The sequence below is a fragment of the Triturus cristatus genome, chromosome 9, assembly GCF_964204655.1.
Source record: "Triturus cristatus chromosome 9, aTriCri1.1, whole genome shotgun sequence".
NCBI lineage: Eukaryota > Metazoa > Chordata > Amphibia > Caudata > Salamandridae > Triturus > Triturus cristatus.
The window spans coordinates 517,673,218-517,695,416 of NC_140592.1; the positions used below are offsets into that span (position 1 = coordinate 517,673,218).

At 43.6% G+C, this 22,199-nt stretch overlaps 1 protein-coding gene across 3 annotated transcripts in view; it reads right to left on the minus strand.

The window, feature by feature from the left end:
- The window catches only part of SPTBN2 (spectrin beta, non-erythrocytic 2), a 935,599-nt gene that overhangs the window by 43,307 nt on the left and 870,093 nt on the right, over positions 1 to 22,199 (minus strand). For all 3 annotated transcript variants that reach the window (XM_085625501.1, XM_085625502.1, XM_085625503.1), the window contains one exon: positions 18,418 to 18,493. In XM_085625501.1, coding sequence (XP_085481627.1) covers positions 18,418 to 18,493 — 76 coding nt within the window. The remainder of the gene's footprint in view (positions 1 to 18,417; positions 18,494 to 22,199) is intronic.

Genomic DNA, 22,199 nt, shown 5'->3' on the forward strand with positions numbered 1-22,199 from the left:
TCGGCAAGACATGTTTGAATGTGTGCGGTTATGGGTGAAGGAAGTGCGTGAGCGAGAGAAACGTGAGAAAGCGCTGTTTGATAAAGAGCAACGGAAGAATGATCATGTGCGAGCACAGGAAGCGAAGCGTCGGGAGGAAAGAGAACTGGCGGAGAGGCAAGAGAAAGAGCGTAGGTTGCAAGTCTCTGGTCAATATGCTGTCCGCCAGCCACTTTATGCTGTCCTTACTAATCTTGAAGATGATTTTTATTTATTAGATCGTTCTCTGCCTCCTTATGCTGGCGCGTCGGCCCCGAGATCACAGGATTCTGGATTGGGTTCGGATAAGGTAGACACGCGGTCCATGTTATCAGTTGACCGGATGGGTGAGCTTCGGAAAGTTTCTTTTCGTGCACTTAAGGGCAAGTTATCCCTCACTGAATTGTTGGACTCTTGGGAAAAGTGGCAGGATAGAGAGAAGTTGTATTTTTTGGGACACTTTTCTGAGGAAGTGATTACTGCCTTTCGGAAATATTCAGAAGTTTTTGAGCCTGATGATGTAGTATTAGATGCTAAAGCATTGCGTAACGGTATTTTTTCTCCCTCTAAGGCACCTGATGCGGTTCGACGGCTGTTTGCATTACGGGACGCGGCGAGTGACCTTAAAGAGAGAGAGCGCCAAAAGGCAGGGGAACAGGAGCAGTCGAATCCACGTATCGGCGATGACCAGTCATCTACCTCCCACTCAGATAAGAGCGAACTAGTGCATGCTAAACCGATGCGAGAGGCAGCGCCTTTGTATGTTCCTCCTAAAGAAGCGGGAACTAGTTCGGATATTACTTCCGCCGATGCTAAGGGATATTTTGTGTATAATTGGGTCTATACCCCCTGGCATAGGGCTGATGTTATGGCATTAAAGAATGCTTTACCTGACCCCCGCAAAAACCCAGCGGCCTTTTATGAAGAGGTCGAAGGGGCCTTGAATTCTTGTACTATGACTTTAGCAGATATAGATTTGTTCTTTGGGCTCATATTACCACCGGATATGTGGAGATCGGTGCGAAAGGTGGATGATGTTCCCGCTTTTAAGGCTAGGTGGTCTGAAATTGAGGATGAGGATAGGGAGAGAAAACCCGCGCAAAAACCACCGCAGATTATTCTAGATCTTCCCGCTGCTATCTTGACTAAGTTGAAAACGATTATTCCCCCTAAAAAGATTGACTGGAACATGTTAGCATCGTGTAAACAGAAGGTTGATGAATCAGTCTCAGATTTCTTTACGCGCTTTGAGGAGACGTTTCATGATTTTAGTGGTCAGTCACTTACGGATGATACGGGTAGACATCTTTTTGTGGATAAATATGTGGCGAATTTATTACCGGGAATAGCAGCTCGTTTAAAAGCGAGTGAAAGTTCCTGGTCCACTTCGTCTCCGGCATCCCTCCTGACTATGGCTCAGTATTATGAGCGTCAGGAACAAGAAGCGAAGGGGCAGGAGGAGAAGAAATCGAAAGATTTGAAAACAAAGGTGATGTTAGCGCAAGTGTATGGTCCGCCTCGTCGGGGTGTCGATAGAGGTAGGGGAGGATTCTATGGTCCCCCTTCGGGTCGGTCAGATGTAAATAGGAATCAATGTGCGTATTGTAAACAGTCGGGTCATTGGGCCAGAGATTGTCCGGCGTTGTATGCATCTCGTCAGGGACGTGGTCAAGGTCCACCGAGAGGTAGAGGGGGCTTTTCGAATTTCAGAGGGAATTCTAATGATCGTGCTCGCTTTGAACCTAACGCGCAGCAGCGAGATAGACCCAATGTATTTGATCAACAGCACCAGTATCAAATGTCAGGGATTGACAGCTCTGGGTACCATGATTCGCGGCATGCATAGGAATGCGTTGGATGGGGGTTGGAATCAGTTGAAGTGCCGGTTGATCAGAAGGGTCCCTATGTTTCAGCAAAGGTTTTGGGTTCTACTGATTGGTTCCTAGTTGACACAGGAGCGACCCGCAGCGCGCTGTCAAAACAATTGGTTCCGAGGGCTCCCCCATCTGGCTTAATGGTTACATCGGTAGGGTTTGATGGTACACTCTCTCGAAGCCCTCTTTCCCGACTCCTTGCAATCCATGTTGATCCCTTTTCTGCACCCTGTCCGTTTCTGCTTGCCCCGAACACGCCTGACAACATTATGGGTCTTGATATGCTCAAGCACTTCCGAGCTACGATCCGCTGCTCCCCCGCTGGAGTACGTGTGATATTAAATGATAATCACCCGATGGCAGACCGGATGTGTGTGGTCGTGGAGGATTCTGTGTTAGCTTCCCTCCCTCATTCTTTGTGGGCTACTTCAGATACCGATGTGGGACAGATGGTGATTCCACCAGTCCATATTAGTGTCCAGGAGGGTGCGGTGTTACCACGCCTCCCTCAGTATCGCATTTCCTAGGAGGGGGAGGAGGCACTCATTCAGATTGTGCAGGATTTGATTAAGGTGGGGGTAGTGGAAGAAGTTCCCTATAATGTTTGCAACAGTCCTATTTTACCCATCTTGAAGAAAGATACGGATGCTAAAGTTTATCGGTTTATCATTGATTTAAGGGAAGTGAACAAGATCGTGATACCTCAGTATCCAGTGGTTTCTGATATCACGACGTTGCTCACTTTGGTCCCGCCAACGGCGACCACGTTTTCAGTTATTGATTTGAAAAATGCCTTCTTTTCGATCCCTATTCATCCTGATAGCCGATACCTCTTTGGTTTTACTTTGAATAATAGGTCTTATCGATTTTGTAGAGTCCCTCAGGGCTACACAGAAAGCCCTAGCATTTACAGTCAAGCATTAAAAAGGCAATTGGATTCCTTTGTTCTGCCCGAGGGTGTCGCCCTTATACAATATGTCGATGACATCTTGTTGGCGGCTGACACTCCTGAGCTGTGTGAGAAGAGTACGTTATCCTTGCTTTCCTTTTTGGCATCTCACAATCACAAAGTGTCGAAGAAGAAATTGCAATTCTGTAGACCAAAGGTGACTTATTTGGGTCACCTTTTGTCTAAGGAGGGGCGTGCACTCACACCAGATCGTATTCAAGCAATTTTGGACACGCCAGTGCCTTCCACACAGAAGGACGTGCGTGCATTTTTGGGTCTTGTTTCGTTTTGTAGGCAATGGATATTGGGATTTTCACACATAGCTAAACCATTGTTAGCCCTTTTGACAAAGGACACACCAATTCCTCTTCCTTGGTCAAATGAGTGTGAAATTGCATTGCAGCAATTGCGACAGGCCCTTTGTTCAGCACCAGTGTTAGGGACCCCTGATTATACGAAGCCCTTTTCACTGTATGTGCATGAGAAAGATGGATGTGCATTATCAGTTTTAGTGCAGATGCACGGCGACAAGCAGCGCCCTTGAGCATATTTTTCAGCCGTACTTGATCCTGTTGCCCGAGCATTGCCTGGTTGTTTTCGCTCGGTTGCGGCGACAGCTGTGTCAATACGTCAAAGTGAGGGAATTGTGTTATCTCACAAACTGTTGGTATTAGTCCCCCATGCTGTTGATGCCCTGCTTAATCAGACAAAGACGCAGCATTTGACCAGTGCCCGTTTAACGGGATATGAGTTGACGCTTTTGGCTCCTCATATTACGTTAAAGAGGTGTGTAACGTTAAATCCAGCTACATTGTTGCCGTTCCCGGAAACTCAGTCTGAAGCACGAGAAACACATGACTGTATTCTTGTGACTGAGGAACAGACAAAGGGTCGTGTTGATCTCCAGGATACGCCCTTTACAGATGTAGATGGAGAACTGTGGGTGGACGGATCATGCCTGAAGCTACCAGATGGTACGACTTCAGCAGCGTATGCAATCACCACACTGCAAACAATAGTGGAGACAGCACGCATACCACAGAAATCAGCTCAAGCAGCGGAACTGATAGCATTAACACTAGCATGTGAGCTCAGTGCAGGATTGTGTGTGAATGTTTATACAGATAGCCGCTATGCCTTCGGAGTAGCGCACGATTTCGATTTTACTCTGGAAGGAGAGAGGGTTTCTAACGTCACATGGAGCGCAGATAATGTATGGGGAGTTAGTCCACAACCTCTTGACTGCATTAACATATCCAAAGAAGATCGCTATAATTAAATGTAGTGCCCATAAGAAAGTGGTTGATAAAGTTGGAGAAGGGAATGCTTTGGCAGACCGGGTGGCACGAGAGACTGCGATGCAGCCTGGTGCTACTGCAATGTATGTTGTGAAGTCACAGGCAGAAAGATGGCACGATGCTAGGAGAGAGGTGCTGGAAATACAGAGGACCGCTTCCGATAAGGAACGGGAGCAATGGTCCAATGATGGAGAATTAGATGACGAAGGATGTTGGAGAAATAAGCAGATGGATAAATGGAAGTTACCCACAGCCTTCGTACAACCTATGGTTCAGATGGCACATGGACTAGCGCATGTCGGAGCTTCCGCAATTGTTAAATTACTCACGCGAGTTTGGGAGCATCCGGAGATCGCTAGTACGGCAAAGAGGGTAGTGCAGACCTGCATGATTTGCCTGAGGTATAACCCAGGAAAGGGTACCCGAACTCCAGCAGGAGGATTTGCGACACCTACTGCACCTTTTGAGGTTTTGCAGATGGATTACATCCAGCTTGAGCGCTGTAACAATCTGAAGTATGTTCTAGTAGTGGTTTGTGCCTTCAGTAAATGGGTTGAGGCATACCCTACGAAAGACAATACTGCAATGACTACAGCCAAGATGCTATTGAAGGAGTTCTTCCCTCGATACGGTGTTTGCAGATTGTTGTGGAGTGATAACGGACCTCATTTTATAGCAGACGTTATAAAGTATGTCCTGAAGGGTCTAGGCATTACTCAGAAGTTCCATGCAGTATTTCACCCTCAGTCTGCAGGATTGGTTGAGAAGTATAACGGTACTCTGAAGCTCAAGATCGCTAAGATCCAAGCTTCGACTTCTTTGACTTGGCCAGACGCTTTGCCGCTGGCATTATTGTCAATTAGATCGATACCGCATTCTCGAACCGGTCTCACACCTTATGAGATCGTCTTTGGACGCCCAATGAATATTTGGGGTCCACCAAAACCTAAGTCCGTGTATGATGTACCTTGTGTAATGATGAATGATTATCTGGCACAGTTAACGGATAATTTGGTTTCTATTCATCAACAGGTTCGAGAGGCGCTCCCTGATCGGTCCACTGGTGAAGGCCATAATCTCCGACCTGGTGACCAGGTGATGATCAAAGTCTTCGAAAGAACGAACAGTTTGGAGCCGAGATGGGTCGGTCCTGAGCAAGTCTTGCTCGCAACGAGGACAGCTGTGCGGGTTTCCAATCGGAAGAACTGGATCCACTTCTTGCACTGCCGCAAAGTGCCGCCCGGATTGGTGGAGCCTGCTGTATTGACCGACCATCGAGAAATTCTGACTGCGGAGAAAGGCCGTGCCGTGGAACCAAACGACACTGCGGAGCTCTTCCCGGACCAGGTGATTCCTGAGAGAAGGAGATATCACCTCAGACCAAGAAAGTGACTGCTGTATCCAAAGTTGTCAGAACGGCCCTTAGGTTAGTGAAACGGAGAGCCAATGTGGCAAGGGGGGGGGATCAGCCCTGCATTAGTGTAGCGACACCCGTCTTGGCCCGCTGGTGAAGAAATCAACCGCTGCCTAAGGGGAAGAGTTCTGACAACCTTTTAGTTTCAGGAAGATATTGACTTTTTACTCTGAGATGGAGAAGAAGAAGATTCTTTGCGCAACAGGCTTTATTATTACAGTAGCTATTGTTGGTATAGCTACATGGTTTGTTGAGGATGTAACTCCTGCCCGGGAGTTGCTTGTTTTGACTACTCCAGTGCCTGAGGAGCACTACTTTTATACACTTCCGTATCAAGAACTGAAGCATCGTCAGTCTTATTTGAATAACACTTTCATCCAGATGTTGCATCATACCCACGTTGCCACGAATGCTACGAACTGTTGGATATGTGGTATGATGCCAGCTCATCAGAAGAAAGGAGGAACGCCATTCATACCTCTTCCTTTTTCTCATAATGGCTCCTGTAGAGCATGGTACACTTTGCTGTTTGCCACACGGAAACCTACAGTGGGACGATTACTTTTCAGACTTAATAGGGAGTGTCATCAAGATAAGGATGGCTATCCACAAGCGAATGGGACAATATGGGAATGGGAAGAGTATCGACCGGACAATGAATCGATTCTCTACATCTTCACGAACACCAGAGACACTACAGGACAAGAGCGCTTTGTGATTCAGGTGGCACAAGCTCAAGCGGACCTGTGTGTCCAGAGTGTGGGTCATATTCCTGTCGGTGTTAGTGATTGTATCATCATGCTGAATATAGACGGGCTAAATAACAGTACTTTCTTAGCCTCCCATAATACATACTTTGTGTGTGGGAATAAGGGTTATTATCGTTTACCAGCCGGTTGGTCCGGAGTATGTTATGTAGCATTCTTATTACCTCCTGTATTCTTGGCACCTGCATCTTATCATAAAGATTTGAAGTTGTTGAATAATGTGACTGTAAATAGGTATAAACGTACTCTATCTATTGATGACGTTGATCAAACTGATACTAGCTTACAGCAGTATATTGATTTTAATTTAGGATTGTTTTTCTTTGTTGGGGCTGCTCTAAATAGTAGGAAAGTTAGAAGATTAACAAGAGTTGTGGAGGCTGTGACAAATCAAACCGCTGCTGCTCTTGGGAATCTCACGGAAGAATTACAAATTACTAGAATCGTTGCATTACAGAATCGTATGGTATTAGATGTTATGTTAGCTGACCGAGGTGGAGCATGTAAAATTATCGGAAGTAGTTGTTGTGTGTTTATTTCTGACCACACGCCATCAGTTTATAATGCTATCAATAAATTGCATAAAATTGCAGCTGAAATCCATACAGAAAATGGCACTTGGACCTTTTCTGGATGGTTTTGGGCATTGATTACTACATGGGGATGGAAGGTTTTAACTGGTCTCTGTATTATCGTAGCAATTCTGTTTTCTTGTTGCATTTGTGTCCAATGTGGTCCTTTACTCTGTTCCCTATGTGTGTCAGTCTGTATTCCTGATAAGAAAGCTATTGCCAATGTCACCTATCAGAAACATTTAACTAAGGAAGTAGAAGAAATGATGAAAATTGACATATATGATGATTATTCTAATAAACCGGATGTCTTCAGTAAATGCTGAAAGGGTCGTCTGTTGAAAATTAAAACAGCGATGTGATTAAGCATTCACTAAAGACATGAATTCCCCTTAGAACCGAGTTTCTTCCCTTATGTTGACTAATGTTTGGACTCCATTTTGCATTGTCGTGTCTCCACGTGCTCAGCACGAGAAGAGTCCTATCTCCGTATCAGTTGCCCTTTATAATCTGCCCAGTAACAGTCTATAAATAGCTCCTTTGTCCGTCTGGCGCATGCCCAGACTTGACCACATCTGTTATCAGTTAGTCCTTGCTTGACCATGTTTTCGCAGGCTCAGGAAATTAGTTACTCCGCCCACATATTGATTCTGTATCGAAAATGCCCATAAAAGGTAATGAATTTTGCTTCATGTTGTAGCCACCCACTTATGAGCCCCTCTTTTGTGTATAAAAGGGGACTATGTACGCAAGTTCTTTGTGCTACTCTATGCAATACTGAAGAGTGTTGTATAGGTTGTAGGACCACCCTTAAGGGTTAATAAACTTTGTCTTTGTACTTTGCAGTTTCCGTGCCAACTTCCTTTTAGCTTCCATTACAGGAGAGCGAACCCTTGTATGCTGCGGGCCTAGCTGGGGCCTGTACTCATCACAAAGGTGAAGCACAGGGCAATGATGCAAGTAAAGAAAAGTAAAACAACCAGCTCAGAAATGCCCAACCATAACACTTGCATGTAATACATGCCACAAAATGGACTTTATACGGTATGATGTAGAAACAGGAAACAAGGGAAAAGTCTGAGACAAGTAAATGAAGATTGTAAGGAGATCAAATTGCATATTGGCACGAAATGTAATGGACATTCAATGGATAAGGTAAAAGGAGAGAGAAAATAAATGTAGATGTTTTTTGATTAATGCCCTAGGTTTACTGTCACTGTAGAGGACACATAAGGAAGTTAAAAAAAATGTTAAATAAGCCTGATATGACACCATGTGGTTTTGGAGAAGTGCTTATAAGGATGGAATGATATTTCACAGAATGCATTGAATATAAAGGCAGATTATACGTGGTCTTTGGGCTTTTTTTTGTTGCAGTTTTAATTAGCGCAAACTCAACCCGAAGATATTAGAGCGTTTTACATAAGCACAAGTTGCGTTACAGACTAACACATTAATTTTTAGGCAGAGAGTGATTTGCCCAGAATCACAGGATGCATAAGTCTCCCGCCAGACTCGAATCCGGTTCACCCAGCTTCAAAGTCGGACGTGTGTAGAAATCCCACCCAACACATAACGTGTCAGCGTGCCCTGCTCCACTTCACCCAGAACTTATACTTTGTATTATCGCGCTTTTGGGCTGTGTTATGGTTAATCCGATATTTTGATTTATTTAAAGCAATGGTGCGGTTTTCCAGAGAGTGCTTCCCGCTATGTGGTCGTGCACGATAAGATAAAGTTTAGCGAAGTCGTTAAACAAAGAAATGTTTACATGCAGAAATCTGTTGAGATCTGAAACCCAACACCATGTGCAGATTTTGAATGGTGCACCACAGCGCCCCCACCCCAATAAAAGCAATCGTTAGGATGTAAGAACTGTCACAGAATCACAGCCGCCTCCCGACCCAAACACAAAAAAACGCATTAAATACATAACTTTTACATTTTGAAAGATGCGCTTTGATTCCTGGGGGGTGGGAGCACACCTACTGTTCTCCCTTTAAAAGGGATCTGTGTGATCCCATTGAAATGTAAACCACACCACACCTGGAAAACGGGGCGAAAATAGAAGGTCCTTCTGACTAATTAAAAAGCAAACGGCTTGGCTCAAAGGGGAAGGGGACTTTGGGGCCGGAGTACGTGATAACTTCAGAACTGATGGACAGAGAAAGCTCCTGTTGTGTGTAAATGGCAGCTAGGAGCAGACCACCCTGGCAGTCAGCAGAGAGACCCCCCTAACAAAATAACGCCACAGCGAGTGGGTTTTCGCAAAATTATGCCCACCACAACCCTCAGAATGTGATTAGGGCCCCCGAGTCAATGTTCACTGGACTTTTCTGAATGGAGGGGCCCTGAATGATCGACTCTCCCCCTGCACCGCAGGGGTCTGCGTGACGCCCCTCCACAGAGCGCAGACTGTGCGTGTGATGACAAACGGACGAGTACTCAAACTTATCGGCACGTTGTCTCCTCCTGAGCGTGCAATGTAAACAACTTGATGACGTCAGGAAGGCATCACACTGATGACAACCAAAGAGGCGCAGATTTTGAAAATCAACTGTCCATTTGCGGTCCTCTCAAGCATGACACACTGCTAACAGTGACCAAAAGGATACAGGACAAAGACGTAAACATGTGTCCCTATACAAGTGAAACGATAAACGTCAATGGGCTTATATATGCAATATAAAGGGGGACTGTCCTTAAAAAAAAATCTCAAGTGTCAGTGTATATAGGATGCTGACACCGTAAGAACAGTTATTCTGTGAACTCAGACAGCACCCTATAAAGACACAGGTTATATGGTCCCATACATGCAAATGGAAATCGCACGTGTCAGAAGAGTGTGCAGGCACCCAGGCCATTTTGGAAAGGTGGTGGTGGGGAAACAAACCACTATTTACAAACGGGGAGCAATGCACGCGCTCAACACCCCCACCCCATCGACCAAGGGTGCAGGATTCGCTGTCAGCCTGGAAGCAGGAGGGGTGGTGCCTTTAAATCTCCCGCAGCCTCCATGTTGCCCGATTCCAACTCACAGATATTTTTCCCCGAGTCAGAAGAAAGGGGTGGGAGGGCGGGGGGGATGAAGGAGTGCTTCATGAGACCAGCCTCTGGACACTAGGCTGCGGCCACACACATTATTATCCCGGAGCTTCTTAGTGAGTGCGTAGCAGCAAGAAACGAAGGTCACTTGCAAAGAGCGCTTTAAGCAATGTTCCTCCGTGGAAAGCACCGTCAAAGCAGAACAACCGAGATACCGGAAAGGCAGTCGCATGTTTATTTTCCCATCGCGCTTTCACTTTAAGTGAAAGAGCGATGGGAAAATAAACACGCGGCTGCCTCTGCCAAAGCCGAATGTGGCAAAAAAGTGCGTCCCACCTAATGAGGAAGGGAGTGTCACGCCGCCGGTAAAAGATCAAATCCCGGTGGGTGTGGTCAAAAGGAGACAAGGCGGCAACAAGGAGGGAATAAGAAGCCTCCTTTACAATGAGAAGCCTGCGTTTTGCATACTACATGACGCAAACCAATTAGAAAGATGGACGGGGCTTCAACTCCGCCTCAGAGAGCTTCGGAATCTGAATTGATTCCAAGAAGCTCTCGATGCCGAGAGCAGCGCATGCGCTGCTTTCGACAGCCGAGACCTAAAAAACGGGGACAACATAAAATTGTGTGTTGATATGAGCAAATTAAACAGATTTGTTGCCGGTCAATTTCCTCTATCAAATATTAGTGAAATAGCGCATTTACTTCATGGAGTAAACAGGTTACCATAGTGGACTCCGCGTCAGCATATCATCAGGTATGAGAGAACAAGAGCTCATGTAATTTAAGTGTACTTACCACGCCCTTAGGGGCTTCTAGAGATTTAAGGATGACAATATTAGCAGCGTTAGTGTTTCAAAGGGCCACAGCTAATATTTTAGAAGTTACCAGGAGTACAGTATTTTCAAGAAGGCAATCAATTGCAAAGTGCATAATGAAAGACTCGTGAGGTTTATGAGTATTCTACAAGAGCACAGTCTCATATTAAAGAAAGAACATGTTCAATTGGATGGAAGGCGGTTGATTATCTTTTTTCAATGATTGATTCTATTACAAATGTAAACAAATTTTGCAAGCAAAGCTGAAACTATGAGAGGTCTGACAAAAAAAGAGATAAAGTCTGAATGGAGTAATGAATGTGATTAGAATTCAGGAGTTTGTAACAAGATCTTAATCAAGACCCAACATTTCGGATGTATGACCAAAGATATGCATGGTGCCTAATGACTGAGATCAGTGGAAAAGACTTAGAGACAGTCCTAAAGCAAGATATGATGGACAGTGAGAAAACACTAGTTTTCACTTCAACAATGCTAAGAGTTGGTGCGAAAAAGCACTTGGTTAAAGAAAAAGATGTCTGTGACATTAACACGTTTAAAAACTTTGTATTAAGAACCAACTTCCCCATCGTTACAGATAATAAACCACTTAATGAAGAGTTTATAAAGAAAGAAATTGATACAATATCATCCTACATATGCAAATGGGACTTTAAGTTAAAGGAATATACATTTAATGTATTATACATTCGAGGTGTACAAAACAAGACAGTAAACTCTTTTCCATAGTTGGTGGGAATCGAGAAAGTGCATTAAGAAGAGACAGAATGGGATATGGGGGAAGATGTGAACGTTTGTGAGATTACAACTGGAATTGTTGCTGAGAAAGAATGGCAGGAGAAAAATGAAAGGTATGAAGTTTTACACGAGGTTGAGCGAATAATTAAAAGGAGATGTAAACCCAAGGATCCAATTGGGATAAGTAGAACACCTTATTGGTGGATTAATATGAATTATGTGAAGCCAGTTTGAGTTTCGAAGGAATTTGATTAATTCGTCCAAGTTGTCTTGGAAACAATTGGAACACAAAGGTCACTTAGGACCTTTCATCAAGACTAAAGAGCGTTCAAGGTCTGATTTCTGTTGACCTGAGCGTAATGCAAAAACTGAAAGAAAAGTATGGGACTGTATTGAATGCTGCAGGAGCAATACAATTGACCAAACAAGGGTACCTCTTATGGTGTGCAGAAAATTACCAGCTTGGGGTGAAATAGCATTTGACATTGTTGGACCATTAACTGGGGGAAGGATAAGAAAGTGTGATGGATTTATTTTTACAGTGGCCAGAAATACGAAGAGCTTCAGATATCACCACAAAGACAGTCTATGAATTCTTGGACATGGTATTTGACACAAAAGGTATTCACAAGCAACAGTAACTGATAACTGGGGTTCAAATGAGCTTCAAGGAGATGAAAAATGAGAGAGCCGCATCAAGCACAAAAGATGTATGCTATAACATCCACAAATTAGTGATGTAGTGGAGAGATCTAATTAACCATTAAAATAAAGTATTCAGCTATCAAGGTCTGATGGAAATAATTGAATAAAGGAGATGGAACTAATGGTAGTTGCATAGGGAGTATCTTCTTATGCCCCCAAAGGTAGAACACTGTTTGAGTTGTTCGAGAGTATAAGGGTATATGTGGGGTTATAGTGATGGTACCAGTAGGCAAGAAATAATGGACAAAATCCACATGTTCTACCAGAGTCAAACTTTTTAATGCTGTAAAGACTCAAGATGGTTGCATCTTGAATCTGAACAATGTTGCCTCACAGTATCATAGTAGGGGAGTTTTCAGAACAGACAAACTGTGATCACATGGACAATGCCAATTTTTGTACAGAGTCTGCTCTGGCTCAGGATCATGGAGAGACAAGAAATGTGGGCTCTAAAAATTATAGAAATTGAATGAGATTAGTGAGAAGATAAGCATATCTGAATTACTTTATTTTACGGTGAGAAGGTGTCTGACACGACTTGTTGATGCAACCCATTTTCCCAAGATAAACAAGTTCCATTTATTTAGTACGTTCAATGTGCTTTCACTTTCTTTGTAATTTTGTGTTCTGAAAGGAAGATGCATGAGATGCTGTTTTATGCACAATATGCGCATACGTCATACCAAGCAAGGTTGTTTAATTGTAATATTTTTCTTGCAGCTGAGTAGCTGAGAACAAGTGTCGGGGGGGGGGGGGGGGACTGGGACACTTCAAGAAATCAATCTCAAGTTATAACTTTACATCTGCGTGTGTGTCTACTTCAACACAAGTTGTGATTAGGTTTCTGCTTAAAGACGCAGCTTTTTTATTCTCCTTACATCGCTGTGTCACTTTTTCACTCAGATTTTTCTATTTGTGCCCTTATTGGGGTTTAGTCACAAGCTTGTAGCACGCAATTACTTTCTCTGCATGAGTTGGTGTTTCATGACCTCTCGCACACCTGTTGCTAGTTGGGCTTCAGAAAGCAGAGGTTCATTGATTTAGTATTCAGGGAGTGGACTACCATTTAATTCTCAATCCAGCCAAAACCTTTAAGGAAAAATATCGTTTCTGCATTTAACTTCATGTGCAACGAGCGGGGTGTCAATTGATTTAAAAAAGATTATGAAAAAAAGAGTTTATTAGACTATGAGGTAAAGGCAATTACAGCTGTTGAATGTTTTTCAGGGTAGAAGCATCTAAAGGCATGCACTAAATGCAAGTGATTTTTGTTGTTATTTTCAGGTGCTTACCATAACCAGGAATGCATTTACAGGATAAAATAACAACACACAAATTGGGAGTGAAAGGATTGATTTAAGATGGACAGTTTGAAATTTAATTATTAGGAATATGCAGAAAGCCAAGGATCTATATTAAATGGATCCATTTATAAGTACATTGGCTTGAGCAACTTTGAAATAACCTAAGCAAAGATGAGATTCTTTGCAGTAAAGGATATGCTCTGGACAAAGAACACCCTAGTAGCTGTGATGAACAAATTACTTACCTTCAGGTTGGATCCGAAAGATTTTTTACAGTACCTCTGTGCGGCAGTAGGTAGTACCATGTGGTTTTGCACTGATGCTGTTCCGCTCCGTAGTATATGTATGTGTGTATATATATATATATATATATATATATATATACATATATATATATATATATATATACACATATACATATATATATACTTGAAGATGAAGGATCACAAGAAAACAACAGCCAGCCAGGGCAAAAATCTGGATCCCAAAGGATACAATGAGTCACAAGGAAATAAGATATCCAAGAAAGAAGTGACTCTAAAACAGATAGATTCACCAAAGAACAAAAATATATTTCCACTACAACGTTTCAGCTTCCGCCTTCCTCAGGTAGTACAAGATGGTTTGCTCTGTGGCTGCACAGATGACACAGCTGAATTTTCCAAAAGCATCATGAGTGAAGATTCCATTTGGAATGTGGAATCAATGCAGTCCTGAGAGCTCTTGAGATATGCAGTAATCAAGTTGTGTTGTCAGTAATGTTCTGAATATATATATATATATATATATATATATATATATATATATATATATATATCACGCTCCACCTCCACTTTCACCTCTTGTGGAGCACTCGCGGGCGGGTGCGGTTTGCGGTAGTGGACACCGCTAAATATCCAAAGCTCAATTTCCCTTGTTTGTCAAAGAAATAACGCACTCCGGGGGGACAATCACAGTTGTTGTTTATTCAACGGTAACTGCAAACAAAACAAACGCGTTTCGGCGTAGGCCTTCTTCGGTGTTCATTACACTTCCGAGGAGGCATGTTTAAAAAGGTTTACTTGGTGCTTCAAAAATAAAGAAAGGACAAACATTTTTGACCAAATGGCAGTGCCATTTTGGAATGGTTACACCCATTGTTTCCCGCCGTGTATCGGCTTACAGAAAATCGACACTTAAGCAATTCAAAGCGTCATTACATATTGAAAATGAATACAACATCAGTTATACATTTTAACCATCCCATGGCACACACGTTAATAATCTTGCCGTGTATCGGCATACGTCCTTTCATGAAGCCCTATTGTCAAGAGGCTATGAATATTACGAATCAATCGTGAATTCACAATCTTAGCCGTGTATCGGCTGTAGTATTAATATCAGCACTCATTATTTTGTTACTTTTTACATATTGGCAATATACCTAATTGTCTAATAGTCAAAATTCAAAATTTAGAGAGAGGTAAGGTAACATAGGAACATTTTACCGAATATCTGTAGAAGAAACAGTAACAGACAGAACCCCGATTCGTGGATATTCAGACTAAAAGGGTTCTGTCTGTTGCTGTTTCTTCTACAGATATTCGGTAAAATGTTCCTATGTTACCTTACCTCTCTCTAAATTTTGAATTTTGACTATTAGACAATTAGGTATATTGCCAATATGTAAAAAGTAACAAAATAATGACTGTGATTGTCCCCCCGGAGTGCGTTATTTCTTTGACAAACAAGGGAAATTCAGCTTTGGATATATATATATATATAGATATAGATATAATATATATATATATATTCACTTATTCACTTAAAAAACCATAGGTTTCACACGTTATAGTTAGCTGGACATTTCACTAGTAAAAAACCAATGAAATTCCCCCGTTATAGTTAGTGCAGGCAACTATAACTCACGCGACCGCAATCCTCTGCTCATGACGTCAGATATTACATCACTGTATTTAGACATTTATTTACCCATGTCTTCTTCCATTAATCTTTAGCTATACATATATTACAAATATTTATTTTTCAGAAAGACACATATGTCATCAGTGATGCAATATCTGACGTCATCAGCAGAGGATTGCGGTCGCGTGAGTTATAGTTGCCTGCACTAACTATAACGGGGGAATTTCATTGGTTTTTTACGAGTGAAATGTCCAGCTAACTATAACATGTGTGAAACCAATGGTTTTTTAAGTGAATTTGCAAGGTTTTTTAAATGCTAATTCGTAACTATAACGTGTGTGAAACCTATGGTTTTTTCAGTGAATTTGTACGTTTTTTTAAATGCTAAGTTATGTATTTATTTATTTTATTTCAGGTTTTACATTGTGCGCGCCACGGTTCGCAGTGCGCGCAGGGTGCGCGCACCTCGCGAGGTTTAAAAAAAAAAAAAAAGTTTGTTTTTTTCTCCCTTGGGGGTCCTTCTGTGACCCCCTGACCAAAGCTAGGGGGTCAGGAACTGTCCACTCTGCCCCCTTTTCACGTTCTCCACCTTTGTTTTTCACCCCCTCAGACTGCGAGAGACAAAATGGCGGCCGACACTTCCTGGTTTCGAGCGATTCGAATGTTTACAGACATCTAACAACCAATCAGAATTGCGCTCGCGCACGGCAGGGTGCACGCGTATAGATATTGATATGCTTTTAAATGCTATTTTCTCAGGAAATACTGAACAGATTTACACCAGACCTGCAAAAGGCACTTCCTTGACCTTATGTCTTCCTCTCTGCCAAATTTCAAGTAATTTTGTTCAGCCGTTCGGGCTGTAGCTGTGTCTAAAGGTCGTATGGAAAAACTGCATGGGGAAACGCGTTTTGTGACCCCCCTTTTTTCTCGGCCCCCACTTGACGAATTTTCAGGGTAGGAGCTGAGCGGAGCGCCCCATTAGTTTTGAAAATTTTGCGAGGATTCGTCAACCGGCGCCAAAGTTATTCAAAATAGAATTTTGAGATTTCGTATGGAAACTAGGTTGGGGAGAGGGGGAGAGAGAGGGGGAGAGAGAGGGAGAGAGAGAGAGAGAGAGAGAGAGAGAGAGAGAGCGGGGGAGAGAGAGAGAGGGGGAGAGGGGGAGAGAGGGAGAGAGAGGGAGAGGGAGAGAGAGAGTTATTCAAAATAGAATTTTGAGATTTCGTATGGAAACTAGGTTGGGGAGAGGGGGAGAGAGAGAGAGAGCGGGGGAGAGAGAGAGAGAGAGGGGGGGAGAGAGAGAGAGAGAGAGAGAGAGAGAGAGAGAGAGAGAGAGAGATATATATATATATATATATACATATATATACACACACACACACACACACACACCCCCCCCACCAGCAAGTTGACTTTGACCAGTGAGCTGATTCCTAGGCTTCGGGGTCTTGCTATTGGGTAGTGCTCAATTCACAGAACGGGAGCTGGTAGGGTCAGTGAGGAATCTAAGGTTTGACAGAGTCTCTACCGTAAACCTGTACTTTTTCTTGACTGCAGCGCGGAGATACCCCTTCGGGGGTGATTCCAGCGCTTTATAAATTCCCCTTACAATTAAGATCATTACAGAGTAACTTGTTCTTCTCTTAGAGACTTTGAACCGCAGATTCGTCACCTTTTGAAAAGGTACCAGAGTATTACCTATTAGGAGGAGGGTCTGTGAATTGGCTCAGACCAAGAAGTCTTGTAGGACCAAGTATGCAAAATGCCCCTCTCACTGGACATGGCTGTCCAGGCAACAGTGATTTGTGAATGTATGGAGGAACACCCACGTAGCCGCTTGGCAGATGTCCAGGAAAGGAACTCTGCATGCCAATGTATTGGTAGCAGTTTTGACCCTAGTGGCATGGGCTCACAGACCTTCTGGAGGCTGCTTTTTAGATCTTGATGCAAAGAATGATCCAACGGGAAATGGCTTTCTTCTGCACGGCCTTGCCTTTTTTTGCCCCGATGAATCTCGTAGATAGCAGATTGTCTACCAGGTGTTGTTTGGTACAATCGATGTAGAAGATCAGTGCTCTTTTGGTGTCCAAGCAATGGAATCTCCCCTCCTCCTTAAAGGGGTTAAGTGGAGCATAGACCGGTGGAAGGGTGCTGCTTTGACCGGGGTAGATTGAACAGAGTCACAACGTTTGGTAAGCATGACACTCGCGTCCGAAGAACCAGCTTGTCTGGGAAGAAAGTGTCATTGACCGGTACACCCACTGCAAATCAGACCAAAAACTACATGCTGACAAAACCCATCAACTGCATTTCAAGAGGATCCAAACATAGGTCATCGTTTAGGACTATGGCAAACCCTCATACCAATTCACACTGGACTGTTACTATTGGAGCAGGATCACGGTTCGTTTCCAAATGACTCCTCTGTCTATGCTAATGGCATTGTGGGCAAAAAAGATGGACTACAATGCTGTCCCAGCAAATGCCAGTGGCTGTAATTTCTGCAAGCATTTGACCAATCACCTTTGGCGTTTTCCTTCAACCATCCACGAAAGCTCAGTAAAATCACATGGTCTCTAGGATAATCTTTAAAATAGAACAGACCACTGGGTCACTAAGCAGACAGTGGCCGAGAACCATCACAAGGGCCTGGTATGCCTTGCCTAGTGCATTCATAGAGTTGTATTGTTTTAATGATAATTTTGATGTATACTATCCCAATTATTTTCTCTACCTTGCCAACTATACCTGGGATGATTTGTTTACCTACTACCGAGATAACACATCTGTAAGCATAAAACAATTTTGAGCATTTATTTGTAAAACAAGCGCGAATAGAATAAAAGAAAAGCAAAGAAAAAAATACATTCGAAAAACATGAAAATAACCAGAAAAAAATTAAGGAGAGACAAAGAAGCAGAGAAAGAAACATGAAGAAACAGTAGGGCTGAAGCAGGCAAGACATGGGAAAGCAGTAATTAAATACCTGTGGAGACTCTGAATCTGTCCACATTCCGTTCACTATAAGAGGTTCAAAAGAAAGGTTCTGAGGATCGTAGGCTCTTGAAAAGAGAAAAAAGTACAAGTTAAGTTTTCTGTATTCTGTGACTGTCAAACAGACATCATCTGTTCAGAAAACTGGGTTACAATTAGCAGTTTACTTAATGTAATGCAGTTTATAAGGAGACAAATCCCAGTACAGCAGACATTACTTACCTGTAACTAGTTAGCCAGCTTTGGTATCTGTGACAAATTCATATGCTTGAATTATTCCCCAATGTGAGGTAGAGAAGTATCTGAAATATATGTTAGAACAGTAGTACAACAATTAATTTTATGGCTCCAACTCTGGCCAATGAAGTGTAAGCCTTTGACCTCAAATTCCTCTAGAAGCTTTTGTTGCTAAGATTTTTGTAGCTAACAATGTGTAATGAAGTAACAGCCTAATTTTAGGGAGAAGTGAGAAGGTTGAATTTGAATGAAAGAGAAACATTCTGGGGAGATGTAGTTACAAGTAAGAAAGATTCTTACCAGCAGTGGATCTTTACTAGATGTTGAATAGGGAAAGTTATGGCTTTTTCACAAGTGGGTAGGTGTGAAAAAGTCCAGGCATTCATTCTTACTTGAGAAGAAGGGTTGTTTTTCTGGTTTCTGAAGGTATCCTCACATAGCCATCTTGCGCAATCTGGTAGAGGAGAACTCTAAAACCAATTAGAAGGTGTGCCACTAAGAATGGATCCAAGCCGTAACAACATTACCAGATTGTTTTAATTTTTATGCATGAGTGCACTCAGATGCATGTCCCCTGAGCACCTTACAAGCAGTGGTTTGGCAGGACAAAGGATCCAAAGTTTAGGTCCTCAGTGGTCAGGCTCTCGAGGACAGGTTACCAGGTATTGGTGAAGGACTGGTCAATGATCTTTGGCTAATAAGAGTGATCCAACATGATTTGCATCTGTGACTGGATAGACATCTTGCACAGTTGTGTGAATCATAACTGCCTGGTTGATGCTCAGACTACCAAAATAACAGGGCACCTTCAGTCTTTTACTTATGCTAGAACCTTGGAATCTGAAGAAGGGGCAGAAAAAAGTGAGCAAATATTTGGAACTAGCTCATCAAAAAACTTTGGTCCGTGTCTCTGGGCAACATCACATCATTGTGAAGAACCATCACCTGGCATTCTATAAATTGACCAACAGAGCCAATGTGGTTATCCCCTCTGCTGGAAGACTAGCTGTGGCTGCTTGCCATCTATCTTCCACCCAAGGAAACTCGATACACTACTATTCTGAGCTCTGTTTAGACATGTAGGTGCAACGCTGTCTGCAAGAATCGAAATTCTAAGCTGATACTTGCATCCTTGGTGCATGTATGTCTGCCTCATACATGATGCATAGGATGGCCTGTTTTGACATAATCACAAGCACTTTGCAGTTTTCATGATTTGCATACCACTGTCCACATTTTTACCAAATAAAGTCTGGGAGGCGAAGGGCATGTGCAGTGTTCTTGACTAAACCTTGTGTCTGGAGAATTTGCTTCTCAGCAAGCCACACATCCTGAGCACAGGCACTTCAGCCAGCTAGTGAAAGGTGGGGGTTTCAAAGTACACTCACACATCCAAGGTGCAGAGGACGTTTTTCCCCCAGTGCTGAATGCCTAGCTCTTGATTCCTGCACTCTTCTGGCATTTTTTTATGGACTGGGCAAATATCATGCCACGGTTTGTGTCTAAACATAGCAAACTATCATTGTATTTGCAACTTTAGCACAGGTGGCCACAAAAGAATTCATTCTTTTGCAAGTCATATCAAGTTGTGGTATTCTCTGTCAGCAATGTCATATTTCGTTTCTTCCGAGATAACATTATATTTTAACTCGGTTAAGAAACAATCTTCTAATATGTCAGGGGATTTGTATTGTCTAAAATAGCACTGTTGCTGTGGCTGCGGCCAGGATCTTCACACAAGAGAAACCCTCCTCCCAAACATAGTACAGGATGGTGGACAGATTTGAAATCAAAGAGAGAAAAATGTTTTACAGCTATTGTCATTGCTAAGTAAAAAGTTTGAAACACCCTGTCTATCAAGCCATTGCATTTTACAAAATCGTTGGTTGAGAGACCCCAAGTGATGGGTCTGTAGGAGCATCTACAGGCATCGCCAAAGCATCTCCCAGTCTGAGGAAAGGCCATCACGCTGGACATTATATTGCTCTTCATTGTCTTCCACTGTTTCCTCACATTATCTGTTACCGAAGAACAAGTTACTTACCTTCGGTAACGATGTATCTGTAAGAAACATTAGTTAGTTAGATTCCTCACCTTAGAATATCCCCAGGCGTCAGACTGGATCCGGAAGATTTTTCGTCAGCAATACCCCTTGCGCGTCGCTAGGCGTCGTCTGCGGCTCCGCGTCCGTCGTCGGCGTCGTGCGCCGGGATGACGTCGTCGGAGTACTTAGACGCCGCCCTCGCGCGCTGACGTCAGTTCTTGTACATAGCCTTCCGCGCCAGGAACGCAGAGCCATGCAAAGACCGACACTGGTGCCAAAAATAAAATCTAGGGGCCTGAAAAGGATAACCTTAACCCTAGATGTCAGTTCGCAGAACGGGGAGGATGGGAGGGTCGGTGAGGAATCTAACTAACTAATGTTTCTTACAGATACATCGTTACCGAAGGTAAGTAACTTGTTCATCTGAAAGAAACACGTTAGTTAGATTCCTCACCTTAGAATAGATACCCAAGCAATACCATCCCCGGTGGTGGGTCTGCGAACCAAGATCACACCAGAAAGTCCTGGAGGACAGAACGGCCAAAGAAGCCATCCCTCCGGACTTGGCTGTCAAGGCAATAATGCCTGGCAAACGTGTGTAGCGAAGCCCACGTCGCCGCCTGACAGATGTCCTGCAAAGGGACTCCCCGTCCCAAGGCAGTAGTAGCCGCAGTGGCCCGAGTAGAATGGGCGCGCAGCCCAACAGGAGGGTCTTTTTTAGCCAAGGAATAGCAAAGTTTTATACACAAAACGACCCACCGAGAGATGGTCCGTTTGTGCACAGCTTTCCCCTTCTTAGCGCCCACGTACCCAACAAAAAGCTGGTCGTCCACCCGGAACTGTTTTGTGCGGTCCAGATAAAAGGAGAGCGCACGTTTTGGGTCCAGACGGTGGAGCCTCTCTTCCTCTTTGGAAGGATGCGGAGGCGGAAAGAAGGTGGGCAAGGTGACAGACTGCCCAAGGTGAAAAGGAGTCACCACTTTAGGAAGAAAGGAGGGACGAGGCCGAAGGACAACCTTGTCCGGATGAACAGATAGAAAAGGAGGCTTTGAAGATAAAGCCTGGAGCTCACTCACCCGTCTAGCCGAGGTGATGGCTACCAGAAAAGCAGTCTTAAGAGTCAGAAGACGAAGAGGGCAATTGTGAAGAGGCTCGAAGGGAGCACACATCAGGAATGTCAAGACCAGATTCAAGTCCCACTGAGGCATTACAAAAGGGACAGGAGGGAACGTATGTGTAATGCCTTTGAGAAAGCGTGTAACCACAGGGGACTTGAAAAGAGAAGGCTGATCAGGAAGCCGCAAGAAGGCGGAGATGGCAGCAAGATAACCTTTCAGGGTGCCCAGGGCAGAGCCCTGCTGGGCCAGAGAAAGAAGGAAGAGGAGAACCTCAGAAAGAGGGGCGGAAAGGGGATCCACAGCCTTTGCTGTGCACCATGCCACAAATTTGTTCCACCGGCAGGCGTATACCGACTTTGTGGAGGGACGCCTGGC